Source organism: Gastrolobium bilobum, unplaced genomic scaffold (assembly GCF_033153095.1).
Source record: "Gastrolobium bilobum isolate Gb01-03AN ecotype WA unplaced genomic scaffold, APGP_CSIRO_Gbil_v1 utg1221, whole genome shotgun sequence".
NCBI classification, from domain to species: Eukaryota; Viridiplantae; Streptophyta; class Magnoliopsida; order Fabales; family Fabaceae; genus Gastrolobium; species Gastrolobium bilobum.
In genome coordinates, this window is record NW_026897257.1 from 232,546 (window position 1) to 257,423 (window position 24,878).

General features: G+C 33.7%; 3 protein-coding genes across 4 annotated transcripts; 2 read left to right on the forward strand and 1 right to left on the reverse strand.

Moving 5' to 3' along the window:
- Positions 1 to 254: 254 nt before the first annotated feature.
- On the reverse strand, positions 255 to 1,364 carry LOC133305384 (probable xyloglucan endotransglucosylase/hydrolase protein 23). Of its 2 annotated transcripts, XM_061505595.1 has the most exons (4): positions 1,092 to 1,364; positions 792 to 985; positions 477 to 683; positions 255 to 416 (listed from the first exon to the last, which is right to left on the reverse strand). In XM_061505595.1, exons 1-4 carry the CDS (start codon positions 1,362 to 1,364, stop codon positions 275 to 277), a joined length of 816 nt encoding a protein of 271 aa, XP_061361579.1. In that variant the 3' UTR covers positions 255 to 274. The 2 variants fall into 2 exon arrangements, with proteins under 2 accessions (XP_061361579.1, XP_061361578.1); XM_061505594.1 differs by having other exon boundaries at positions 255 to 683.
- A 4,285-nt stretch (positions 1,365 to 5,649) lies between these two features.
- Positions 5,650 to 6,811, forward strand: LOC133305372 (probable xyloglucan endotransglucosylase/hydrolase protein 23). Its single transcript, XM_061505574.1, has 3 exons — positions 5,650 to 5,880; positions 6,012 to 6,205; positions 6,319 to 6,811. Exons 1-3 carry the CDS (start codon positions 5,665 to 5,667, stop codon positions 6,713 to 6,715), a joined length of 807 nt encoding a protein of 268 aa, XP_061361558.1. The 5' UTR covers positions 5,650 to 5,664; the 3' UTR covers positions 6,716 to 6,811.
- Positions 6,812 to 19,642: 12,831 nt separating this feature from the next.
- On the forward strand, positions 19,643 to 21,194 carry LOC133305485 (CASP-like protein 2C1). Its single transcript, XM_061505720.1, has 3 exons — positions 19,643 to 19,944; positions 20,045 to 20,183; positions 20,651 to 21,194. Exons 1-3 carry the CDS (start codon positions 19,787 to 19,789, stop codon positions 20,900 to 20,902), a joined length of 549 nt encoding a protein of 182 aa, XP_061361704.1. The 5' UTR covers positions 19,643 to 19,786; the 3' UTR covers positions 20,903 to 21,194.
- Positions 21,195 to 24,878: the final 3,684 nt, after the last annotated feature.

Here is a 24,878-nt window from a genome sequence, read left to right on the forward strand (position 1 = left end):
AATATCCAAAAATTAAAAATTTAAAAAAAATTAATTTTCAAGAAAATCCTGAAATATCGCCTACCAAACGCCCCCTTGTCTTATATATGGCCAAGGTCATTATTAAAGAAGATCGGAAAAGGAAGAGGTAACTATTTAAATTGGATCTTTTATAAAATGACATATACAATGAATTAAAAGATTATCACAATGGAAATCAGAACAGAAAAGGAAAAAAATAAAAAACAAAAAAACAAAATCAAAAGGCAGTGGAGAAGTGAATAGTCTTGCTTCCCTAAACCCTCGTGCATTCTTGAGGAAGGCCCTGTGGAAATCTTTTTGTGTCAGTGCAGTAATTATAGATCATATAATTCTTCTGCACCCACTTGAGTCTTTCTTGACCAGTTGAATCTAGCTCTTCTGAGAACCAAGCATTGCTAGATGGGGTAGAAGTAGAAGAGGCAGAGCTTGCACCGCAAGATGATGTTCCAGAGGACCTAGTGCATGCATTGGCATTGAAATTTCTGTATGAAGCAGTAAAAGGAGCTTGAGTCCAGTCTGTCTTAACAAGCCCTCCCCTTGTGGCCCAATCATCAGCGTTCCAAAGACTAGAGTAGATTCTCATTGGCTGGTTTTTTGGGAATGGAACACCAATTGACTCCAAGTTCTTGAACTCCCTAATCGGAGTTCCATCCACAGAGAAGCTGAAATGGAATAAAAAGACTTATTTAGTTGCTTCCAACACAAAGTCAGAAAAACAGATTGATTCTATTTATATATTTTCTTTTGATGACTGCATTTAAGAAACTTACACAATGCGTTGGGGGTTCCAGAGGATGGAATAGGTGTGAAAATCTGCAGTTGGGTCAAACCAGAGGTAGAATTGTTGCTCCCTGTTACCCTTGCCTTGGCTAAACACATTGGTGTGAAGGATGTATGGGTCACCACTCAAGTTGCCCAAGAATTCAAAGTCAATCTCATCCCATCCTGTTCCTTTTGAAGATAGCTGAAATTGAGCACAAGAAATTCTCATTAATATTAGTAACCAACAAAGTTTATAAAGAATATGACTTCGATATGAATTGTAAGGTAAAAGATGATTTTGTGCTTACATAGTAGGCAGTGACAGTGCCAGCAGAGTTGCCAGGGACCAGTTTGAGCTGCATATCAATTTTGCCAAAAAGGTATTCCTTCTTAGACTGGAACCCCGAGCCAGAGGCTTTGTCAAGGGACAGGGTAAGAAGCTCGCCATTGTTGAGTATCTTAGCACGACCATCCCCCCACGTTATGTCAAAGTCTTGGTTGAGATTGCCGGCAGAGGCATTCACAAAGTAGCCAACCGCAGAGATTAATAGCACTAGGAATGCAGCTCTTGAAAAAGCCATAGAAAAACTGTTTCGAAGTTCAGATATAAAACTGAGCAATGAAAGAATGTAAAAGGTTTTTGGTTGTGAGAAGAAGTGGGACGTTGAATGTTATGTTGTGGTGAATGGCATGCTTGAAATGGTATTTATAGGTGAAATCGAAAAGAGATAAGAGCGGATGGACACATAGGAGAGGAAAGTTATGAGAAGGTTCAGTATTTAGTTGTACTTGGCTGAGCATTTAGTAAAAGGCATGGTTGTTATTGATGGACGCCGACCTGAATCATTGTACGCGGTTCTATGAAAGGCAGAGTCATTCAATGACGTAGAGAAGTAGGACCGAAGTTCCCTTTACCAAACACAACTTTTTTTTCGTACCTAAAACCATCACCGCCATTAGGTCATCAACTCCTCTTCCTTTCTATATGGTGTATGATATTTAATATTAAGTACTGATAATAAACCGTATTCATACGTAAGCGCATAAAATAAAATTAAAAAATTGACCCATTGGCTGATTCAATTCGTCAATCCGGTAATAACACTGCTTGGAAACGTGGCAATGCCCAAAAATAACTTTGACATGCCATGTCTAACATCACATGACATACTCATATTTAAAAAGACATGAAAGGACTTATTCCCTGTGCTGATCGATAACTCATTTTGATTTTCAACTGATTTGTCCCATGAGAACTGCAAAATGAAATAAGGTTCTCCTTGGAGGAAATCCGAGTATAAATCAACCTAATGTATCTCTTAGTAAATCTAGACTAGGTATAAAAAAATTCAAGTTGAGCTTCTTAAGTGGAGAAGTGTATACCACCCTAGCCGAAAAAGCCATGGCCCAACAACATGAGGGCCCATCATACCTCACAACTAAGGGTTGGTTATCAGGCCCCAATCTCATCACCCAAGCACTCTAATTGTCAATTCTCAGTTAGAGGGATAAAAAAAAAAAAAAAAAAAGGGAAATCAGTTTGTCACGTGATAAGAATGATACTATCCTGTAATAGGATTTGATTCTGTATCCTGATTTCTTTAACAAAATCCAATTTCGAATCCTGACTTTTTTTAAAAAAAAAAGTGTGGGATCCACACTTGATTTATGTGTACAGGTAAAAAGCTCATGTCATGTGATATGACAAAAACGAACCCTAAAGAAATATTAAATAATTAATATATTTTCATTCAACGCTTAAGGTTTTGGCTTGAAATAATTTTTATTATGGTAGTGACTACAAGATCACATGTTCGATTCTCATCGCCCCGTTTTCAGGTAGAATTAAGAAAAACACAGCAGACCAAAAAAATGGATTTATATAGCACAAGACAGACCAAAAATGGACTTGTGTCATATTCACGCTTGAAGTCAAAGGACTCTTGCGTGAGAGGTGTAGAGATATAGAAAATATAAAATAACTAATTAAGTCTCAATAAACGCCTTAAGGTTTTGCGTTGAAATAGTTTTTTTTATATAATCACGAAGTTACTAGTTCGATCATCGTCATACCCACTTTCAAGTGCAATTAAGAAAAACACCACACAGAAAAATTGGCTTGTGCATGTTTCATATTCAGCTTCAAGCCCAAAGAACTGGGTATTTTAGACAGGTACAAAATAATTGATATATCATCTCTTAAAGGGTTGTGATAAACCTTTAGTTTATCTTATTTTATAGACTAAATTAATATAAAATATCAAGTTAAATAAGTCAAAAACTAGGGTTTAATATAATAATCATGAACATTATCTGAATTTTGTTTAATTGAATCATCTTTGCTATTTTTAAGGATTTGTTGACAAAAGGAGTCAAAGATGAAGATTGGATAGATAGAGATCACAACTAGAAGAGATGAGATCAAGAGATGATAGAGGAAGATAAAAAACAAGATAGATTTGAGATCTTATCAAGTTGTTAGAGAGGAAGCTTAAGCCTCCATCATGAAGCTTAAGCCTCCTAGACAAGCAAATAGCCTCTGTCAATGGAAGCTTAAGCCCCAATAAGGAAGCTTAAGCCTCCAAAATACGCAAAGAGTCTCGGCCTGTGGGCGCTTAAGCCCCCAACTCAGGGCTTAAGCGCGCTGGAAGAAGATAATTCTGACTGGAAGATCGAGCTTAAACGCCCTACAGCGCGCAACACGAATTCTGCAATCACCGTTCTAGGGGGCTTAAGCGCCCCAGAAACCCAACTTAGGCCCATTCAAGGTGTTTCATCAAGATACGAACTCTTGACCTATTTAAACACCATTGGGGACTAGAAATACAGAACTTTTCACATTGCAAAACAACTCTTGGTGCTTGGAGGCGGAGGGAACGCGGAGAAACATCAGATTCATGTTCGTGAGCGGCGGAGACAGATCAACGTCAAATGTTCACTGGAGATATTGAAGATCCACCAATCACCTATGGAGTTTGGGGGAGCTTTTATAGTTTCTTTTGTTATTGACTTTGCTATGTCTGGCTAGTTCTTTAAGTAGTTAGGGTTAGATGGATTTTAGTCGATTTATTATGTTTTGAACAATTCGCTGTGTTAATTTTCCTTTATATCATGAATGAAGTTATGTTTTTAATGCTTTATATAGGCTTGAATCTTATATAATGATCATGGGTGAATGCATGACAATAGGAATGTTGGTGTGTGATCCATACCTGATAACTTCATCGTAAACGTTATGATTCTAGGGATAGACATAGGGTTTGAGTAATCTTTAAGATTCTTGAACTTAATGCTTGCATGCTTGGGGAATAACCGGGGAACTAGGGTTCTTCCAATATTGTAAAGGTTTTAGAGTAACAAGGGATTGAGCTCTAATAACATGCGAAAGAATTGATTAGATTGATACTAAAGACAATTAACATTAAGAAGGAATTCAAACGTAATCAGGAGATTAAATAAAATCGAACCCCTAGCTACGTTCTTTTACATTCGTAAATCACATCTTTAATTTCTTGTCTTTAATTCTTGCAAGTAATTAGCTTTAATATTTAATATTTTAATTTTGCAATTCAAATCCTGTTTCCGAAAACAACTTCGATTGTCCAACTAAGTTTGCGACAGTGAATTAGTGCTTGAACCATAATTCTCGTGGGAACGATCTTTTACCTAATCAGTATATTACTTATACGATCGGTGCACTTGTCGTGAGTAGTCCAACAGGTTGAAATAGTTGTTATCATTCTCGCTCAATGAGCAATAATCAACGAATCTAAACTGTCTGATTAGAGCAGCCTATAAGGTAGCATAGCAAAAACTGAACGATCATTTTCACTCACACTACTATAACTGGATTGTAATCTGTAAAATCATCAAAACTTAGCCGATTCGGTAGGACATTACGTGTACAGATCCTAATCCTTTTTTTTTTCTTTCTTTTCTCTCTCTCCGCTCTTCTTTCGGAGATTTGAATTGATCGATTCAATGGATCGTAGATGAGTAAAATTAGTGGTGTTAAAGAAGATACATGGATCTGCATTAAGGATAATAAACTGCCTCTCCAGTCTCGTTTTAGAATTCGCCACTTTTTGTAAAAGAATACGAATTTTTGTACAAAGATTAGGTGCCACTTTGAGTGAAGTTCATCATTTTAAATTGTAATCACGATTCTCAATGCTTCTTCATTTTTATTTTTTTTTCGTTTTTTGGTATTTCTTACGTATACAGGCCCAGAAGTTAAGAGATAGATAGAAACCGGATAGAACATCTTTCTAGAAGTTACATGTATGTCAAAGGAGCAAAATAATCCCTTTCTACCGCCGACTTGGCAAGCTAAGAAGGTCCTCTGGAAGACACCAGAGCCCACTTAGATTTTTAAATGCTCAAGTTGTATCACTTTAGATCAGTACTACGAATCAATAATACCACACGGTTGCAAGAGCCAAACCCAAGTTTGGTTTTGGTAGGAGAAACCTAGGAAGTCATAGCCACTGCGCCGTATGTGTACGTATAAAATAATGCCTTCCCTAAGAAGCACCATGTAATGGACCACTTAAAAGTAAAAACTATGATTATTATGCAAATGAAACCATTTGCTGTCCAGCTGTTTAGTTGCCACTTCCCCCCCCCCCACCAACCAACTTTTATTAATTAAACACATTCCCAATATGCTCCCACAAACTTCAGAGACTGCTATAAATTGGAGAAGAGCAACTTTCTTTCTCATCAGTTTATGCACCAAATACCAATTCTGTCTCAAATACAGAAAACATCTTCAGCAAACACTGCAACATTACCGCTTGTCCAATGGCCACTTTCTCTTCTGTTCCTTGTACTAATACATTGTTTGTGCTTTTCATAGCGTTTCTAATCTCTACACCTTCCATGGTTGCCTTTGCTGGCAATTTCTACCAAGATGCTGATATCACTTGGGGAGATGGCAGAGGTAAGATTCTGAACAATGGTCAGATTCTTACTCTGTCCCTTGACAGTACCTCTGGCTCTGGCTTTCAGTCCAAGAATCAATATCTCTTCGGCAAGATTGACATGCAAATCAAACTTGTCCCTGGAAATTCCGCTGGCACCGTCACTGCTTATTACGTGAGTTCCCTTAATCAATCTTTTCATCTGATTGAATAAATATACAAAAGAGTGCCTTCTAAATAACAATAATATGCCTAATGCCTGTTCATGGAGCCTAGTTCTAACATATAATTTTCTGCTTCATGCAGTTACGTTCAGAAGGGTCGTCATGGGATGAGATAGACTTTGAGTTCCTGGGTAATCTGAGTGGTGATCCTTACATAGTTCATACTAATGTGTACACCCAAGGCAAGGGTGACAGAGAGCAACAATTTTACCTCTGGTTCGACCCAACTGCAGATTTTCACACCTATTCCTTTCTCTGGAATCCTGCCCATGTTGTGTAAGTTTCTAAAATCCATATATATATATATATATATATACATCTATCCTTGCATTGCAATCTTTAATCTTCAACTCAATTCAGTAAACTTACATGGATTCTTTACTTTTCAGGTTCTATGTTGATGGCAGACCAATTAGGGAGTTCAAGAACTTGGAGAGTGTGGGTATTCCCTATCCAAAGAACCAGCCTATGAGATTATATTCGAGTCTATGGAACGGTGATGATTGGGCAACAAGAGGAGGACTTGTGAAGACAGATTGGACTCAAGCTCCATTTACTGCTTCTTTCAGAAACTTCGGAGCCAATGGTTGTGTTTGGACCAATGGGGTTTCTTCATGCACGTCCAACTCTTCTGCTAATGCTTGGCTATCTGAACAGCTTGATTCTACAAACCAGAAGAGGCTTAAAAGGGTGCAGAAAAATTTCATGATTTACAATTACTGCACAGACATTAAACGATTCCCTCAGGGTCTCCCTCTGGAATGCACAGTCCGCGCCAAGTCATAAGAGGAATACAAACCATACTCTTACATGTGTGTGCATTCTTTTTTCCCCATTATATCGTTTGCCATTCTTTCTGTAATTTTATTTGAATTATGTTCAGAGGTTATTGTAATATAATAACGTTAATTAAATGTAACAAGAATAAAGTGGGATACTGTTTTTGAGGTAGAAAATTATGGCATTGTTCTTGTCATTCTAGGCAGGAATCATAATCACTTTGAACAGGCTTGCCAGATAGTGACAAGGCTCCATTCACTATTGACTACATTTTAGGGAAAGCTACCGGAACATTCTGTTTTTATGTGGTCCAGCTGACTCCAAATGCAAGGGCACATTAGCTTCTTGTGTTCAATTGGTTGGTGATTGAATATTTAGATAGTTTACGAAGACTAAACACACAAACTGGCCCAAAATGCAGAGTCATTAGTAACATTGGTTTGACGATTGAGTCAACATAATTGCTGAGAGGCTTAGGCCACGTTTTGGAGTTAAAAGAGAAAATTGCATTTTAGATATTTGAACAAAGTTTGCATATTTAGTGTATGGGGTATGAGACGATCGGTATTTTACTTCGAGAGTCAATAAATATTTTGAGAATATATCTTAGAAATGATACCCATAAAAAAGTTAGATATCAATTAATTCCCTTAACACAGATACTCTATATTTATATCTATTAACTGTATCCTCTTATTAAATTATAAATTATAAAAATTAACTTTATATGATAATAATAAATTTTATAATTGATAAGTTTTTTTTTTTTTGATAGCCTGATAAGTTTTTTTTTATTAACATGTTGTGTTATCAAATAAAGTTATCATATTATTAATTATATGATTTGTTGTTTAGTAAATTGATTTAAATAATTATTCGTTGATATTTTTTGTAACTAGTTAATAGCCCGTCAATTTTAATGAATTTTTGATATACTTAAATGAATTTCAAATAGGCCTAAGGGTCGTGTTTCGTCAAATTAATTTATTAAACTAGACTCGGATTGGTCGTATACCTAAAATGAATTTTTGTTGTTATAAAAAAAAAATGAATTTTTGATAGAGTTTTAAATAAAAAATTTATATTAGAATATTGAATAAATTTAAATACTTACATTTTAAAATAATATAGGAATATACACACTCACACACACACATATATATACCCAAATTTCTACTTTTTATATTAAAAATTTTTAAAAAAAATTATCTTTTAAAATAATTAAAGTAGACATAATTCGATTTAATTTATTTTTTGTCTTGTATCGAATTGAATTAATAAAGTAGTTCAATTGAGTTTAAAAAAAATGTTCAATTCTTAAATTATTTAAAAAATAAGACCAGTTTAAACAACATAACTATTTATAATATTAAATAATTTGATTCATAATTCGATTATATTTATATGAATTCTCCCCATCTCTTTATGGCTATAATTTGATTTGATTTATATCAAATACAACCAAACCGGTAAAACAATTCAGTTCTTTGAAATGTATCGGTAATATTCAATTTTTAAAATAATTAAAAAAATTATTTAAAATATGATTCAATTTGATTAATAATTTTATTTAATTTATGTGATTTTTTAAAAATAGAATTATATGATGAAAAATTAACTAAAAGTTGAAGGCAACATTTATCATATGTGATGTGGGGACAAAACTTTGATGCATACTTAATTGAGTACATCTTTTTGTACATTTGAAACAAAATTTATCACTTTTGAAAAATAAATTTTTCGTTGAAATCTTTTTTACTTTTGGAAAAAAGATATACCCAATTGATGTATCCATTGGGTACATTTGATATGGAACAATAATCACAATATCACTGTTTAAGAAAAAATATACTCAATTGACTCATGAATAATAAAAAATTTTAAAGTGCCACACATATAAATTCACTATATCATATAACAAAATTAATATTTTCTTGTGATAGTTCGCTATTGATAGTATAGCGAATTATTTGAGCAAAGGAATACAAGTTCGCTAGATAAACAAGCAAACTATATTACACTATTCACGATTTGACATTAATTAGCATCATGAATAAGTCTTTTTTTACTTGCACTGCAAACAACACTATTGTGAACATCTATGATGTACGGACACGAGATACGATACGACACGACACGCCGACACGTTAATTTTAAAAAATGACATATTTGGACACGTTGGACACGTTTTGATATTAAATAAAAATTTAATATATATAATATAATTTATATTTGATACATATAAGAGTCCATAATAAGTCATATAATCAATCAAATATTTAAATTTCATAACATAAATATAAATTATTTTTCGTACTTTGTTAATTTTTCAGGTCAAATTTCATAACAGAAAAAAATTAATTTATAAATTATTTCTTTTATATTTAGTTAACAAAATAAAACTTAAAATTAAAAAAAAAAACGTGTCCAAGCATGTCCGAGCTTTGACCGCGTGTCCGAAAAAATTAACTGCGTGTCGAAAAAACGTGTCGGAGAGTTGACCATGTGTCTCCAAATGTTGACCGCGTGTCGGACGTGTGTCCGAGCGTGTCGAAACGTGTCCGTGTCGGACACGTGTTGGACACGCAAATTTTTTAGAAAATCAGCGTGTCCGTACGTAGGTGAACATTATGATTTTACAATTTTTTTTAATTTTACTTCATCTCCCACTTCCCAAATCTTCATTTTGGAAAAAGCTCCTCTAAAAGTTGCTTTTAAAATAAATATATGTGTGTATTTACCTTTAAAATTTCAATAGATTAAAATTAATGTGTACTTTTAAATAAAATTAATATACACTTTTAAATTAATATATTCTTACTTTGCTTATTTTAGATACAAGATAATTTTATAGGAGTCTTTTTCTTCTACTTTTTCTTTGCGGGCAACTAATTTTTAATCTATTTCATAAGTCTATGGTAAACAAGCAAAAAATCTAGATCAGCCAAATCTTAATCGAAATTAAAAATAATTCTCATCTTATTACATAAAAATTTTATAACATTTGGAAACCATTTCACCAATTAGAGGCCCAACTGGTGTACCCAGTTGGTCCATTTGACACATCAAAGTTAATCCGTGCTGTTTCCATTATTTTTCAAAAAAAAAAAAGTTAATCCGTGGGATATTCGGGGAAGGATCGAGGTGGCTTCTGAGGTGTCAGAGGAAGCAGACTGGGCGCAAAATGTAGTGAAGTTTCGTGGTTATTTTGTGCTTGAAGTCGTGTCAAGATAATCACGAATCCGTGGCGGCACCGAACCTACTCAGCCAGCTATTATCCTCTTCATATTTAAAACCTTTGGGCTTCCACTTTCTCATTTTTTTCATTTTTTATTTTTGGGTTGGCTCCCAGCCTCTCCCACCTTTATTTATGCCCTGCTACTTTTAACTCAATGTAAAAAATATTAACATTAAATTTTTTTAAATAAATTTTTTTAAAAAAAATTATTTGAATTAGAAATAATCATCTGTTGCACGGATCATTACTAATTTAAAATAATTATCTGTAACGGGGAAAGTTATAAGCCGTAAAAGGATTCTTCCAAAATGCTAACTAGAATGTTGGTTTTGGTACTACTATCCTTTGCATCTCCCCTGCACAAAGTGCTAATGCCACCAGATAATTTAATCATGTCCACTCTGAATTCTGAAATCATTTCAAATTCCTTTCTCTTGTTTTCATGTAAATTATCAAACAATGGCTTTCCTCTATACCAATTTCGGGAGTGGCTCCTTTTATGTGGAAAAGTGGTCATGTGGTCATGTTATTTAATCGCAATCACTCATTGATGATAAGATAAGAAAGAGAAAAATGTATAATTTTTAAATAAGTGATTATGATCAAATAACATGATCATTTTTTCACATGAGAGGATCCACTCTCACCGATTCCAGTTTTTTATTTTAGTTCCTTGTAATCCGTGTTGTGACTTATGACTTTGACATATCATGAGGACACTAAACTAAGCTAACTAGTTCAGCAATCCACGCACTTCTTTGGAAAATATATTCAGCGGGACATTTAGTATGGGATTTTTTTTTATCGAATAAGTTATGAAAAAGTATTTGGTAGAATAAATTTTTTTCAAAAAAGTAATGATACTAAGTTTAGTTGATTGTAAGATATTGATAAAAATTTGAATTGAAATTATCAAAATACCGATTATTTTAAATGAGAATCTGAGTTCATATAAAACAATAGGACATTTTTATCTAAAAAAGTTAAAAAGAGATTCTTAGTACATGCAAAAAAAAATTACCATCGATGAGGTGAAATTCTTTTTTGAAGTGTGTAGATACAAATGGGAATGATGTGAAATTATTTCGTTGAGATTATTTTAAGTTTCCTCCTATCAAACATGGTCAAAAAATATTTTTCACCTTACTTTTCTATCATTTCAAACAAAATATTTAACCAAACACCCCTTTACAGAAATATCGAATACTCAGTGTATTTTTTATTAAATATAAAATAATATATATTTATACTATTTTTATTTTTATAATTATTTTTTTCCCTTTTTTTATCTTTTGGTAAAAATATATTTATTCTCATTGTACCCAAAATATGTTGAAACGAGGGATTAGACTGAGGAAAATCAAAGTGTAAAACAATAGCAGAATGAGGGATTAGACGGAGGAAAATCAAAGTGTAAAACAATAGGAAAATCATGCATGATTGCATGGGCGTTGTAGAGAAAAAAAAAATTTATCTGGAAATCATGATTTTAAAAATATAAATTTTACCTCCAGTCTACAATAATATCCAATAATTTAAAATTTAAAAAAATTAAATATCTTGAGAATCCGAAAAAAAACCGTCTACCAAACGATCATGTCAAAATTGACATGCTGGGAGTCTGGGACGTGCACTTACTTTCATTTGTATGTTTTTTGGGTCATTCTAGAATGGACGCGTGGGAATTGCGGTGGCGCTCATATGGGTCAGTGAGGGATTAGTCTGAGGAAAATCAAAGTAATTGAATGAAATGCAGCGGAATAGTAGAAGCTCCTCTGTTTCCTTAATATTCATTTCCTAAATTGAAGAAAGGAATAAAATAACTTATAAAGTTACACTTTTTATTATTAATCTTGAGGTGTAGTGTGTTTCAGATAAGATAACTTTGTTTTATTTCATTATCAAGCATCAAAATTCCGTTCCACCCTTTAAATTGCATTTCATTTCGATGGCCTAGAAGATACCTAAACATAGCCTGAATTTTTGGTAATCGATTTTTTCCGATAAATTTTAAGAATACTAGAGAAATGTAATTACTAGGTATCCATAGAGAAAGTTGAATAGATGGGGTAGTTAAAAAAAAGTAGTTTGGTTTCACAAAATTTTACCAGGGAAATATAAGACAAAAAGTGTGTCAACAATGCTTTACCCGGGTTTTCTCAAAAAACCACCCTCAAATTCGGTTTCTAAACAGTGCAAATTCCTATCTTTCTCAAAAAGCTATGTATTTCACATGGATGGGTTTTGGTCAAAAGCTGTTGAAACAAACATTGGTTTTCTAAAAACCAAACTTCATTTGCCTAGGAAAATATTGAAAAGAATGGAACCAAACATCACCTTAAGGTGTTTGGTTGAGGATTTTTAAATATTTACCTATGCATCTGACTTTGGCAAATTGTGAGATCCATGTTTGGTAGAGAGTTTTATAATATTTGCCTAGCTATTGTATTTGCATAGCATTTGAGAAATGTGTGTAAAATGTAAGTATAAATCACTGTTGAGAAAGACAAGTTGGTGATGGTATTCTATAGTTACCCAGCTAAATGGCAAGAAGAGAAACCATACGGAGACCAAAATACCCTTGTCTGGAGCGCGAAGAAAGATAATTGTATTGCTTGACACCAATTGTCGAGGAAGTTACATGTACTCATTTCTCTGGGCAATGGTTTTTCTATTATAATGACTACAAATTTTCATGAAACAACATCATTCACAGAGATGATCCCAACAATCACAACTCTGAACTTTAAAAGATATTATGGTTAACCACCAACGGTTAACCACCAAAGAGATTATGGTTAACCACCAATCAGCTATGATACCAATGTCAGGCGGGTCCAGGGGAAGCCCGTGGCGGAGGCCACCAGCTAAGGCTCCACCAACCGTAGCAAGTGGATCCGACACCATGTCTCAACCCAAAACCTTAAGGCATTGGATTCATGGGTCCTTCCACTTATATACTCTTCACTTAGCCCATTATCAACCAATGTGTGACTCATCACACTTGAATATCCCAACAATCTCCCCCTCAAGTGTGAAACCCAACATTGATATGCTCACCCCTCAACCGAGTACCCCAGGGCCCAAGTACTCAACCCGCCTCCTAGCCAATCACCAGGCTAGCTCAAGCCCAATCCGGCTCTGATACCAATGTCAGGCAGGTCCAGGGGGAAGCCCGTGGCGGAGGCCACCACCAATGAGCTAAGGCTACACCAACCGTAGCAAGTGGATCCGACACCATGTCTCAACCCAAAACCTTAAGGCATTGGGTTCATGGGTCCTTCCACTTATATACTCTTCACTTAGCCCATTACCAACCAATGTGTGACTTATAATACCCCAAACTTAAGCATTTAATTGATTAAATTTAATTAAATAATTAAGCATGTTTTAGTGAGTAAAATTAAGTATAAGACTTAATTAAATGAATCTGAGTCACTTTGGAGTTAAAAAGTGTACTCAGTGAAAATTAAGGGGTATAAATGGGTACTGGCAAAAGTGCCCAAAATATAAAAATAAAATTATAAATATTCCTAGAATAATATTTCAGACTTTTGGATAAAGTTTGGTAATTAATGGAGTTGAATAGATAGATGAACCAATACCCACTTGATTCCACTTAACTAATGTTAAGTGACTTAAAAGAAAAAAAAGAACCCAAAACCCTCCCCATTCCCGTCGCCAGAAAGAAGAAGAAGGAGGAGGAGGAGAAGAAGAAGAGGGAGAGAGAGAACCCTAGAACCTTGAGTTCTTCACCATTTTGGGTGATTCAAAAGCCTAAACTACTCCAAATCTTCCCCTCATCACTAATCCTAGCTTGGTTCTTAGTGGGGAGTGTTGTGTTGTGAGATATCCTCCTCAAAAAATTCGGCCCATTGGAGAAATTGAGGTGTTTGAGAGTTTCTACCTCCATGGAAGCTTGAGGAACGCTCATTCCTCTATTGTGTGATCATTGGTGGTAAGTTTCCACTCTCTTTCACATGATTCTTGGAGATTTGCATGAGTTTAGGGTTAATGAATAATGTTTTAGGGTTTTTATGAAATGTTGAGTAGATTGGCTATGTTCAAGGAAGAATGAGGCTTAGAGTATGTTGTGAAAAATGCTAGGAATGACATTTAATCGGTAGAAATGAGTTTATAGTGTTATTTTAGTATGCTTTGATGTTTGGATAAATCTAGGCTTGGAACTATGGATTTCCTTGCATTGTTAGCATTGTTTGATTGTATTCCTTGTGTTGATAGGATTGAGGCAAGAGGACCAAGTGGAGTGACCAACCCTTGGGGTTGTGTGCAATTGAGGAAAGCTCAAGAGCAAGGTAAACCTTTGGACCTTGTGGTTGATCCCATTGAGTGTTCCACCATACTCCGTTGAGGAGAAATGGTTTATGAGATGTGATATGTAATTATGATAGTAATTGTATGCTCATGCATTGATTCATGCATTGATACATGTTATGATTGATTGATGATTATTGGTTGATGTTTGATTGTTTAAGAGTAATTGAGGAATGATTATAGAAGTAGCAATAATGAATGAGGTAATGGTTGAGGATTGTGATTGAGGTTATGAGTGATAGTATTATGATGAGGATGATTGGTAGGAACTTCCCTTGGAAACAGCCCTATGTGGATCTCCATGTGGTTAGAGCCTAAGAGGAACAACCCTATGTGGATCCCTCTTGGAGGTTCCTAGATTGAGGAAAGGACTTCCCTTGGAAACAGCCCTATGTGGATCTCCATGTGGTTAGAGCCTAAGAGGAACAGCCCTATGTGGATCCCTCTTGGAGGTTCCTAGATTGAGGAAAGGACTTCCCTTGGAAACAGCCCTATGTGGATCTCCATGTGGTTAGAGCCTAAGAGGAACAGCCCTATGTGGATCCCTCTTGAAGGTTCCTAGATTGAGGAAAGGACTTCCCTTGGAAACAGCCCTATGTGGATCTCCATGTGGTTAGAGCCTAAGAGGAACAGCCCTATGTGGATCCCTCTTGGAGGTTCCTAGATTGAGGAAAGGACTTCCCTTGGAAACAGCCCTAGGTGGATCTCCATGTGGTAAGAGCCTAAGAGAAACAGCCCTTTGAGGATCTCTCTTGGAATAGATTGAGGAAAGGACTTCCCTTGGAAACAGCCCTATGTGGATCTCCATGTGGTAAGAGCCTAAGAGAAACAGCCCTTAGTGGATCTCTCTTGGAAGTCCATGTGATGCTTGTGGATAAGAATGTGTTAAGCTATTATGATTATGTGTACATCGAAGTGGACCTTAGGGTGGAGTGATCTCCAAGGACCTCTGGTTTATTGTGATATATTCGTATATCTCACCCCGTGTTGTGGGGCATCATTTCAGGTACTGATAGAGGTGAGGTTGATCGAGGCAAGAAGCGTGAGTAGACTGTACCTGATAGCTGGACATGTTGAGTTGCATGCCATTTAGCATTGCTATATGTATATTTTGATGTCATATGATGTATTTTGGAGGACTTAGTGCATGATCATTGTAGTAGTAATGGGTATCTGATACATGGTTACTTGCTTTGATCATGTTCATTTTGTAGTTAAGTCCTTTGGCATGTATATGAGATTTGTAATTAAGACATGATGTAATATTGTAAGTAATGAAGATATTTGTGTATGATGATTACTGTAAGTTAAATGCATGAATGTATTTTTATGTATTGGATATGTTGAGCTGGAAAGTCAATTAGGTACCTTGTGCTAAGTTGGGAAACGTTGAGAAAACAAAGGTTATGCTGCCCAATTTCCGTTAAATCAATGATGAGAGGATGAGAGTTAAGCAATGATATAGGGATATCACAAGCTTGTTAAATAGGTTGTAAAATGTGTAGGATTGATTCCCTAAGAAAGATGCATGAAAAATATGAGTATAGGAAATTGCCCAGAAGAGGGGGCTTAAGCCTGCAAATGGAGGCTTAAGCCTGCTCAGGGGGCTTAAGCGCCCATGAGGGGGCTTAAGCGCCCTGATGCACCTGTGAAGACCAAAAGCTTTCTGCCGCCTGGGGCTTTAGCGCCCAAAATGGGGGCTTAAGCGCCCTGGAGCGCGCTTAAGCGCCCTTGGTGGCCAAAAAATGTGAATTTCCTCTGTCTGTGGGCGCTTAAGCGCCCTGGAGCGCGCTTAAGCGCCCTGCCCGCGTAGTTTTTCGGCATACACCTGAGTTAGTAAAATTGTCATAACTTGAGCTACAGAGCTCCAAATGAGGAGCGGTTTGAAACCACGCGTAGCTAACGAAGAGATCTACAATATAGTAGAAATTGTGAAATAAATAGGAAGTAAATTAATGGTTTATAAATGGAATAAGAACATGATGTTAAGCTTAATTTATCTGATTCCGCAAGGTAATATGGTTATGATCACGCAATTGGCTATTTTAAATTCGGCGTCGTTTTAAAAAGAAAAACTTATCTGGATTTTAATTGAGCCAATGTGATTGTAACTGCGCTTAATATCATAATGGGATGTTAACAAACCGGTTCTAGAACGGGGTGTTACATGACTCATCACACTTGAATATCCCAACAATCTCCCCCTCAAGTGTGAAACCCAACATTGATATGCTCACCCCTCAACCGAGTACCCCAGGGCCCAAGTACTCAACCCGCCTCCTAGCCAATCACCAGGCTAGCTCGAGCCCAATCCGGCTCTGATACCAATGTCAGGCAGGTCCAGGGGGAAGCCCGTGGCGGAGGCCACCACCAATGAGCTAAGGCTACACCAACCGTAGCAAGTGGATCCGACACCATGTCTCAACCCAAAACCTTAAGGCATTGGGTTCATGGGTCCTTCCACTTATATACTCTTCACTTAGCCCATTACCAACCAATGTGGGACTCATCACACTTGAATATCCCAACACCTCGAACTTGTAAGTTATATTAGTTATTGATAGGGTTGAAATTTAAAGCTTGTCCCCCAACTCAGAAAGTGGAAACATGATGCAGCTTGAAATTTTAAAATTTTAATACCAGCTTGAAACAGGATGCTACCATCAAAAAATTTAAAATTAGGGTTATTTTTGTAATATCAACTTGTTTTCCCATCTATATTTTACCTCTAACCAAACATAGATTTCATAAAAGTTAACTAATTTTTCCCGTAAAGTTTTTCCCCACCAAATAACTTTTTTTTACATTTTCCTACCTATCTCACTTTTCAACTATTTTTCTATCAATTACATTTTCATAGTAGACACTTTATACCTCGTTTACGGCCAGGGCAAAGGTCATTGAGAGCAGCAATTCCGTACCTACTTCACTAAACATAGTCCATCTTCTGAATTTCTAACGTATTATGTGAGTAGAAATCCAGTGTCTTATATCTCCTTTTGTTTGCAGTAATTTGATAGGAGTAATTTTTTTAAAAATAAAATAAAATAAAATAAGATAGTGTTGAACAATGTGTGTCTATTTACGTCTTTTATGTCAATTAAGTGGATGCCACACCCATTAGGGAGTTCAAAAACTCGGTATCAATTGGCATCTGTTTCTAATGAATCAGGCAATGAGGATATAATATATATTATGGCATTTGGAAGGATGATGAGTGGGGAACACGGATGCTTCTGCGCACTATTCTATTTATACATGCAATTTAGTCTGCAGAACTAGTAATGAAAAATACGTGTTAAACTTTTAAAAGAATTAATATAAATTATTTGTCTAAATGGGTAATTTTAACAATTTGACCCTTCAAATTAGTACTTATTCCATTGGACCTAAAATAAGCTTTTTTATTTAATTATCTACTAATTAATCATCAATTTTTATTTAGCTAAAATCATTTGCATTTTTATGTGATTATTTACCCCTTTATGAGATAAATTATGGGGATTTTTTCCCCTCTTTCTTTGCCTTATTATTTATCTTTTTCTCTCTCTTAAAAAGATCATCCTTTGAAAGGATATATATTTTTTTCCCCAAAAAGTAATATAACCTACTTTTTTTCATTTTATCCATTATTTTATGATTATTGTCACTTAAATCTCACTTTTTTTAATGAAATATATCATCCCGTAATATTAAAGATATGCTCGCGATTAGGATATGCATATCAGTTTATAGAATGTAATAGAATTTAGAACGTATAAATTCATGTACATCTCACACAATCACAAGTTTTTTACTATTTTAATTCATTCAAAACTTTAACTATTTTAATTCAGTCAAAACTTTAACTACTTTAATTCACTTGAGTATATTTTTTACTAATTTTTTTTTTTGGTAACCTATTTTTTACTATTTTAATTATTAACTCTTTATTCATTTTTTATTAAACATTTGTTTTCGTTTTATTCTGATTGATTTATTTATGCCTAATTTTTATTGGTTTTTATTTTTAATATTTATGATTTATCTTATTATATAAAAATTTAAAACAATATTTTCCTTCTATAAAGGACCACTTCAGCTCAAAATCTTAAGGTATTGAGTGAGGACCTTTTAATAATTTATATTATTCTCTAACACACCTCCTCACGCAAGAGTCCTTTGGGCTTTTTAATGATTTATATTATTTTCTAACACATTCCCTCACGCAAGACAAGTGGGGGCGGTGAGGATTGAACTCGTGACCTTATGGTCACTCAAGCTCTGATAACATGTAAAGAACCACCTCAACCCAAAATCTTAAAGTGTTCTCTAACACCTTCCTTAATTTGAGATAAAATTAAACCGTCCATAAAGTAATTATATTTTACCGTAAACAATTATACGATCACTAGAGAAAATTGACTAAAAACAAAGACTACTATTATGGGGGTATTTGGATGGGTTTTTTTTTTAGCTGAAAACAGTTGTTTTTTTTTTAAAAAAAATTCTTTTTGAAGTGTATATCTTCCGGAATATATAGTTGAACTTGTAAATAAAATTTTTTGTAAACATAACCCTCCTTATTTTATATATAAAAATTATTTATTAATTTTAATATCTGAATAACTTTTTATTTAAAAGTATTTTTTATATATTCCATTTAAATATAAAATAATGTCAACTTTTGAAAAAAAGTCATTCTAAACGAATCATGCCATAAAGAATCCTTTTTTAAAAGCGCATATGTCACGTCAATAATTGAGCCCAAGTGGCAAGCTTCGGTCACTTTCATTTCGTTTTTTGTCACTAGATTACCAAAAAGATACGGTGCATATGATATACAAAATCGAATGCAATTGTCCTTAAGGTAAGGAAAGATTTTAACGTTGCAACAAACCTATTTATGAAGTCACTATAAATTAGTTGGATCACAGATGCGAAAACAAAGTATACCAGACAAGCTAGGTGTAGTGGCTACAATTTAATGATGATTGTATCGGAAGATTTAATGTCCGTCCCACATGCCTACGACCACGTTCATGTTCATAACTTAAAGAAAAATTGAAAAACCACTTTCCAGCTATTTTTTTTCTACAAATGGAAGAAAAAGACCATCGTTTCATTAAAATTTTGGTCTATGGCCGTTTCAATTTCTAGTAAGTCCGAACAAGGTTGTGCGAGAAAAAGACCGTTTGAGTCTCTCTACTCTAGTTTCCAATGCACACAGAAAATCATACATATATAGAAGGATAGTAAAAAAATAATAATTCATATCTGACACAATAATTAATTACAGTAAAAGGTATAGTTCCAACCAATCTGGTAGAGATAATAAGATGGATAAAGATAGAGGTTAGATAACAGTTGAGATTATTGATTTCCACCTTACCCGTGGCCGTGGATAGTTCTCAGTCATTAGCGTGTAGTCAACCATTGACATAACATGCATCTACTCAAAAACTCAATAAATGAGCCCAAGATGGAGCAAAAACTAAGAATCAGAATAGGATTCGTATGAAGAAATGGAGTTCGGAATGGCTAGAGGGGAAGTTTATCTAAGGGTCTCAGCAATACTTGTCTTGGTATTAACTGCTTGTTTAGTTGCTTTTGATACTCAAACAAAGGTTGTCTTATTAACTATTGAGAAGAAGGCTACCTACAAAGACGTGAATGCTCTCAAGTAAGAGCTCCCTCTCCATCTCTATATATCTCTGTTTATTCTCCGATTTCTGTGGCTTTATATGCCCTAAATTGGAGCTAGGAATTGTATGTTTTTATAGGATCTTGGTCTACATTACATCTGCTGCAGCTGGTTATAATATGCTTCAACTATGCAAACACTCTCTCTCAGCCTATTCTGGAGGAAATCCAAAAGGGTCTAGTATTTCCATGGCTTGGATTTGTTTTTTGTTGGATCAGGTAAATTACTCTTTTTCCTGGTTATCTATTAGTTATGTATGCATTTAAAACGCTTTCAAATGCATACGCCAATTGGAGGAGGGAGAAATTGAAGCAAACTCAGAATCATCAAATTATTCTGTAAAAAGTTTTGTTTAATTAAGTTGTTTTATTTTGCTAGGATTCGCCGAGCTAGCTTAAAATATTAAGGTGCTACTTATCAATTAGGTAGCTCATGTTCTGAACCAACAAAAAAAGAAAAAAGAAAAAAGGAAAAGAGAATTTCTTTTGCAGATTCTGGCATAGCAAGTTCAATAGATCTATTGTTTATTAAAGGAAAAATTACAAGTTTACCATAATGGTTTATATTAAGAAGAAAAATTTGTATATTGGTTTATCACAGGAAAAATTACTAAGAAGAAAAAAATAAGTTTTTTGTATGAATCAATCATTTGACCATATTGGTTTATATTAAAATTTGTAAACAGATCGCGGTGTACATGACATTCGCCACAAACTCTGCAGCACTTGAAGCCTCGGTGCTGGCAATAACTGGATCAGAAGCCTTACAGTGGATGAAGGTATGTAACAAATTCAACAGATTCTGCATCCAAATTGGAGGGGCTCTGTTATGTGGCTATGTTGCGTCCATCCTAATGGCTCTGATATCCACTATCTCAGCCTACAAAGTGTTCAGGATGTACTCACCAAAGTGGTTTTTGCGTTTAAAGAGAAGATGATCATCATCTTTCAAAGCATATATACTTGTATGCTGTGAAGTTTTTAAGCAGAAAATTAAAATTGAAGAAGATGAAGCATTGTGAAGAAAGGTTCGTGAAAGAGTAATACATAGACATAGTAGCTTACCTTTTGTTGTCAATTGCTAATAGATTAATGCAATTTTCTCTCTTTTCCTCATGTTTTTACCGCCTAAAATACTTAACGGCAAAAATTTTCGCACGCCAAAATCTTTATATTATTTTTGGGAAATCATTTTCTCACGTTGTTGAACATGTTGTGAGATATCGAAATTCGTGCTATCTTCTTTTATTCTTTATTTTTTTTAACAAGTGATGAGACTTATCACTTATTGTGTTTATAACATGAGAGATGTTATCTCATGTGACATGAGAAAAGATAAACCCATTATTTTATGCTTGAAAGTTGAAAATAAAAGGTAAAAAAAAGGTTGAAATATGTGTTTTCTTATTTTATTATTTAAAAAGGGAATTGTGTAATGAATTTTAATTTTTTTAATATTCAGGTATCGTTACAGATTTTCATACCTTTTTTATTAATAATTGAAAAGGTATATTGATTAATTAACAGATGAAGAATATATTATTAGTTCATTAACCAATTTATATAATTTTTTAATTAATAATTGAGCCATCATTTACGAATATAAAATTTTTAGTATGCAAATAACATTACTCAACAAATTATCAGATAAACTAAGCTCATTTTATAGTGTGGAATAAGCATTTCTCTTTTGAGAATGTAGAGCAAATATAAATAATCGCAGAAATCTTTTTTCTTGTAAATATTCACTCTGCAGCGAAATTGATTTTATTATCACAAGTAATGATATGAACAGAAAAATCATATAACTCAATGGTATCAACTCTTTTTAGAAGACTAAGGTCGTTTTAATTAATGCATTTTAGCTTATATTTTTCATCCTCATATATATTGGTTTTAAACTTACTTCATAACTTAGAAAAAATGTCAAAGTATTACTTGTAAAACTAATGATATGATAAAATATTACTTGTAAAACGTTACGTGTTAAAAAGAAAAATTAATTCAGTAAAATATTACTTTTCAAACCATATTGATAATAAAGTTAAATTGAGCAAAATTATCAACCAAAAAAATTGAGCTAAATTAAGATAGATAAGCTATAATATATTCTTATTTATATAATCTTATAAATTCATCAAAAGTGTTTCAAAAATGATGAAGTTTTCATTTCTTAAATTTGTCACATATTCGATATGGGTTTTAGAAATTATAAGTTAACGTAACAAGTTTAAAAGACCCAAAATGTATTTGGACAGGTAGCTCAACAACTAGAGGGAACACGCCCAAAATTATATTAAGGTGGGCCGAGATGTTATGTTGGCAAAGGTCGTAGACTTTTAATTTTAAAACATGGCCTTTAAAGAGTTTAGAGTCATCTTGAAGTTGTAGACGGGCCACCCCTCTTGCTTCTGGTGTTGTATGTAAAATAGAGCCTTTATTTTTTTTTTAAGTTAGAAGCTACTTATAAGTTAAAGTTAAACAAAAAAGCTTAAAAAAAATTAAAAGTTGTTTGATAATTACATAAAAATTTTAGCTTAAAAACACATACTTCAATAAATTTATTTCTCTCTCTATCTTTATAACCTATGAAGCACCGACACTTCAAAAACTCTGACGTGTCGTGTCCGACACTTCCCGACACTCTCGGACACTCGGACACTTCCTGACACTCCAACACGCGTTATTGAAATTCAAAAAACGGTTTAAAGGTTAAATTGCGTTGAGTTTTTAGTTCCAACTGTTAGATTCGTTAGATTACGATTACCATTTTATTGAATTTAATATAAATATTTGGAATATCTTATGTTTCTTTGTAAAATTTATGAATATTATAAGTTTAGATACATTTTTTTGTTAAATTATTGAATATTAAAGATAATATATACTACATAAATTAAATATATTATTTAATATCAAAACGTGTCCTAACGTGTCGAAATTTAACATTTTTTAGAATTAACGTGTCGGAGTGTCGTGTCGTATCGTGTCACGTGTCCCGTGTCAGTGTCGGTGCTACATAGTTTATAACTCTTTATTTTAAAAAAAAAAACACACAATTTTGCTCCTCCTAGGAACTTTTAATTTTCAGCTTTTTTCTTCATTATAAAAAAGCTTTTCATTATAAGAGTTTTTCCCAAAACTTGTTTGACCTAACTTATTCTTATAAGTAGCTTCTAGCTTAAAAAAGAAAGAATCCAAACAGGCACTTAGTGAATATATTCTACTACTGCTTTTAAAAGTTTTCACCATTGAACATCAAGTTAATAAACTATTTTGAATTTGATTAAATATAAATATAGTTGATCATCCTATCTAGGGGTGTAAATGAGTCAGGCTGGCCCAGCTCAGCCTACAGCCCGGCCTACATTGAGTCCGGCCCAGGCTCGGCCTTTCAGAAAAGTAGAGTAGAGTTAGGCTTATAAAAAAACTTTTTTAACAAATAGGCCATAGGTCAATTTTGTCAAGCCCGGCCTACAGCCTTGTAGGCTGGCCTATTTAATTTATTAAAAATAAAATAATAAAATAATATTTATTTTACGTGGCAAAGACGCAAAGTACCAAATACCAATATCTCTTACTTTTTGTGCTATTTTATTTTATGAAAGGAAAACTTGTCTAATGTCTCCAAATTTTACATGCTGTTACAGCTTAATACCATGGAGTAATGGATACCTTGCTGGATTATGATGTTACTGATGAAGATCTTTCAATAATACTCTTCTTTCCCTTGTCTTGATGGTGGTTTAAAGATTTTTAGGTAAATGACATTCTCTTGTAGACTTTATTTCAGCATCCGGTAATTGTATTTTTCTTATTTTCTCCATTTCTTTGACTCTATTCCTCTATGATATACATTCTAGAGCTGAGGTATTATGTTGACTCTTTCTTGTTTGTCATTTTTTTCTTATGAGAAGTACTAGTGCATGCATGAATGAAACTTTCTTTGCTCTATACAATTATTTTTTTTGCTTAGTATCTACAGTGGGAGGCCTACAAGGCCTGTAGGCCATGTCAGACTTTCTTATTTTTAAAAATGGGTCGGGCTTGGCCTACAAATAAAGCCTTTAAAAGACCAGTAGACCAGACAGGCTGAATTTTTTTGACGTAGGCTTGGGCCAAAAAGGCCAAAGCCCAGTCCAGTCTATTTACACCCCTAATCCTATGTATTTATCCATCTAGGTGTCTGGAGATACTCTTGAGTAAAGAGTAGATGTATGTAGTATGCATATTCTGTGTATATAAAATATGAGTTAGGATATTCTTACTATCAATTTTTTTTTATCACTTCACTATCACTCTAATCATCATTGGATTAGAGAAAAAGTTGGACGAAGAGAGAGAAAAGAAAAATAACTTTTGAATCTAATGGTGATTAAAGTGGTAGTAAAAAAATTGATAGTAAAAATATTCTACCAATTAAAATATATAATAAAATAGTTATTCGATTTTGTTTGCCTTTTTTTCTTCAGGCAACAAATTAGAAGATTAATACTTCTTCAAAAATATTCAAATATAAATTACATCATGCATGCACAATTTTATTTTTTATATTTTTAATTATTTATAGGATAATAAGAGAATCATTATTAAAAATATAAATGTTTAAGAATTTTCTTCATTTTTTAATAAGGATTTTAATATTTTTTTATACAAAATTATGACATATCAACATACTTAATATTAGTGGCTTCAATTCAAAGGTCAAAAAACTATTTTTTATGCATTATTTTTGTATAAGGATTTTTTTAAGCTAAATCTATTTTGTATTTGAATGGAGTATCTAAACAACAATTTTAACAACAAAAATTATTTGTATTAAAATTTTAAAAAATTATCTACAAAATAACTAAAAAAATATGTGAAAATAAATTATCAACTCAAGATTTGATGACAACGGTGGCGGTGGCGTGC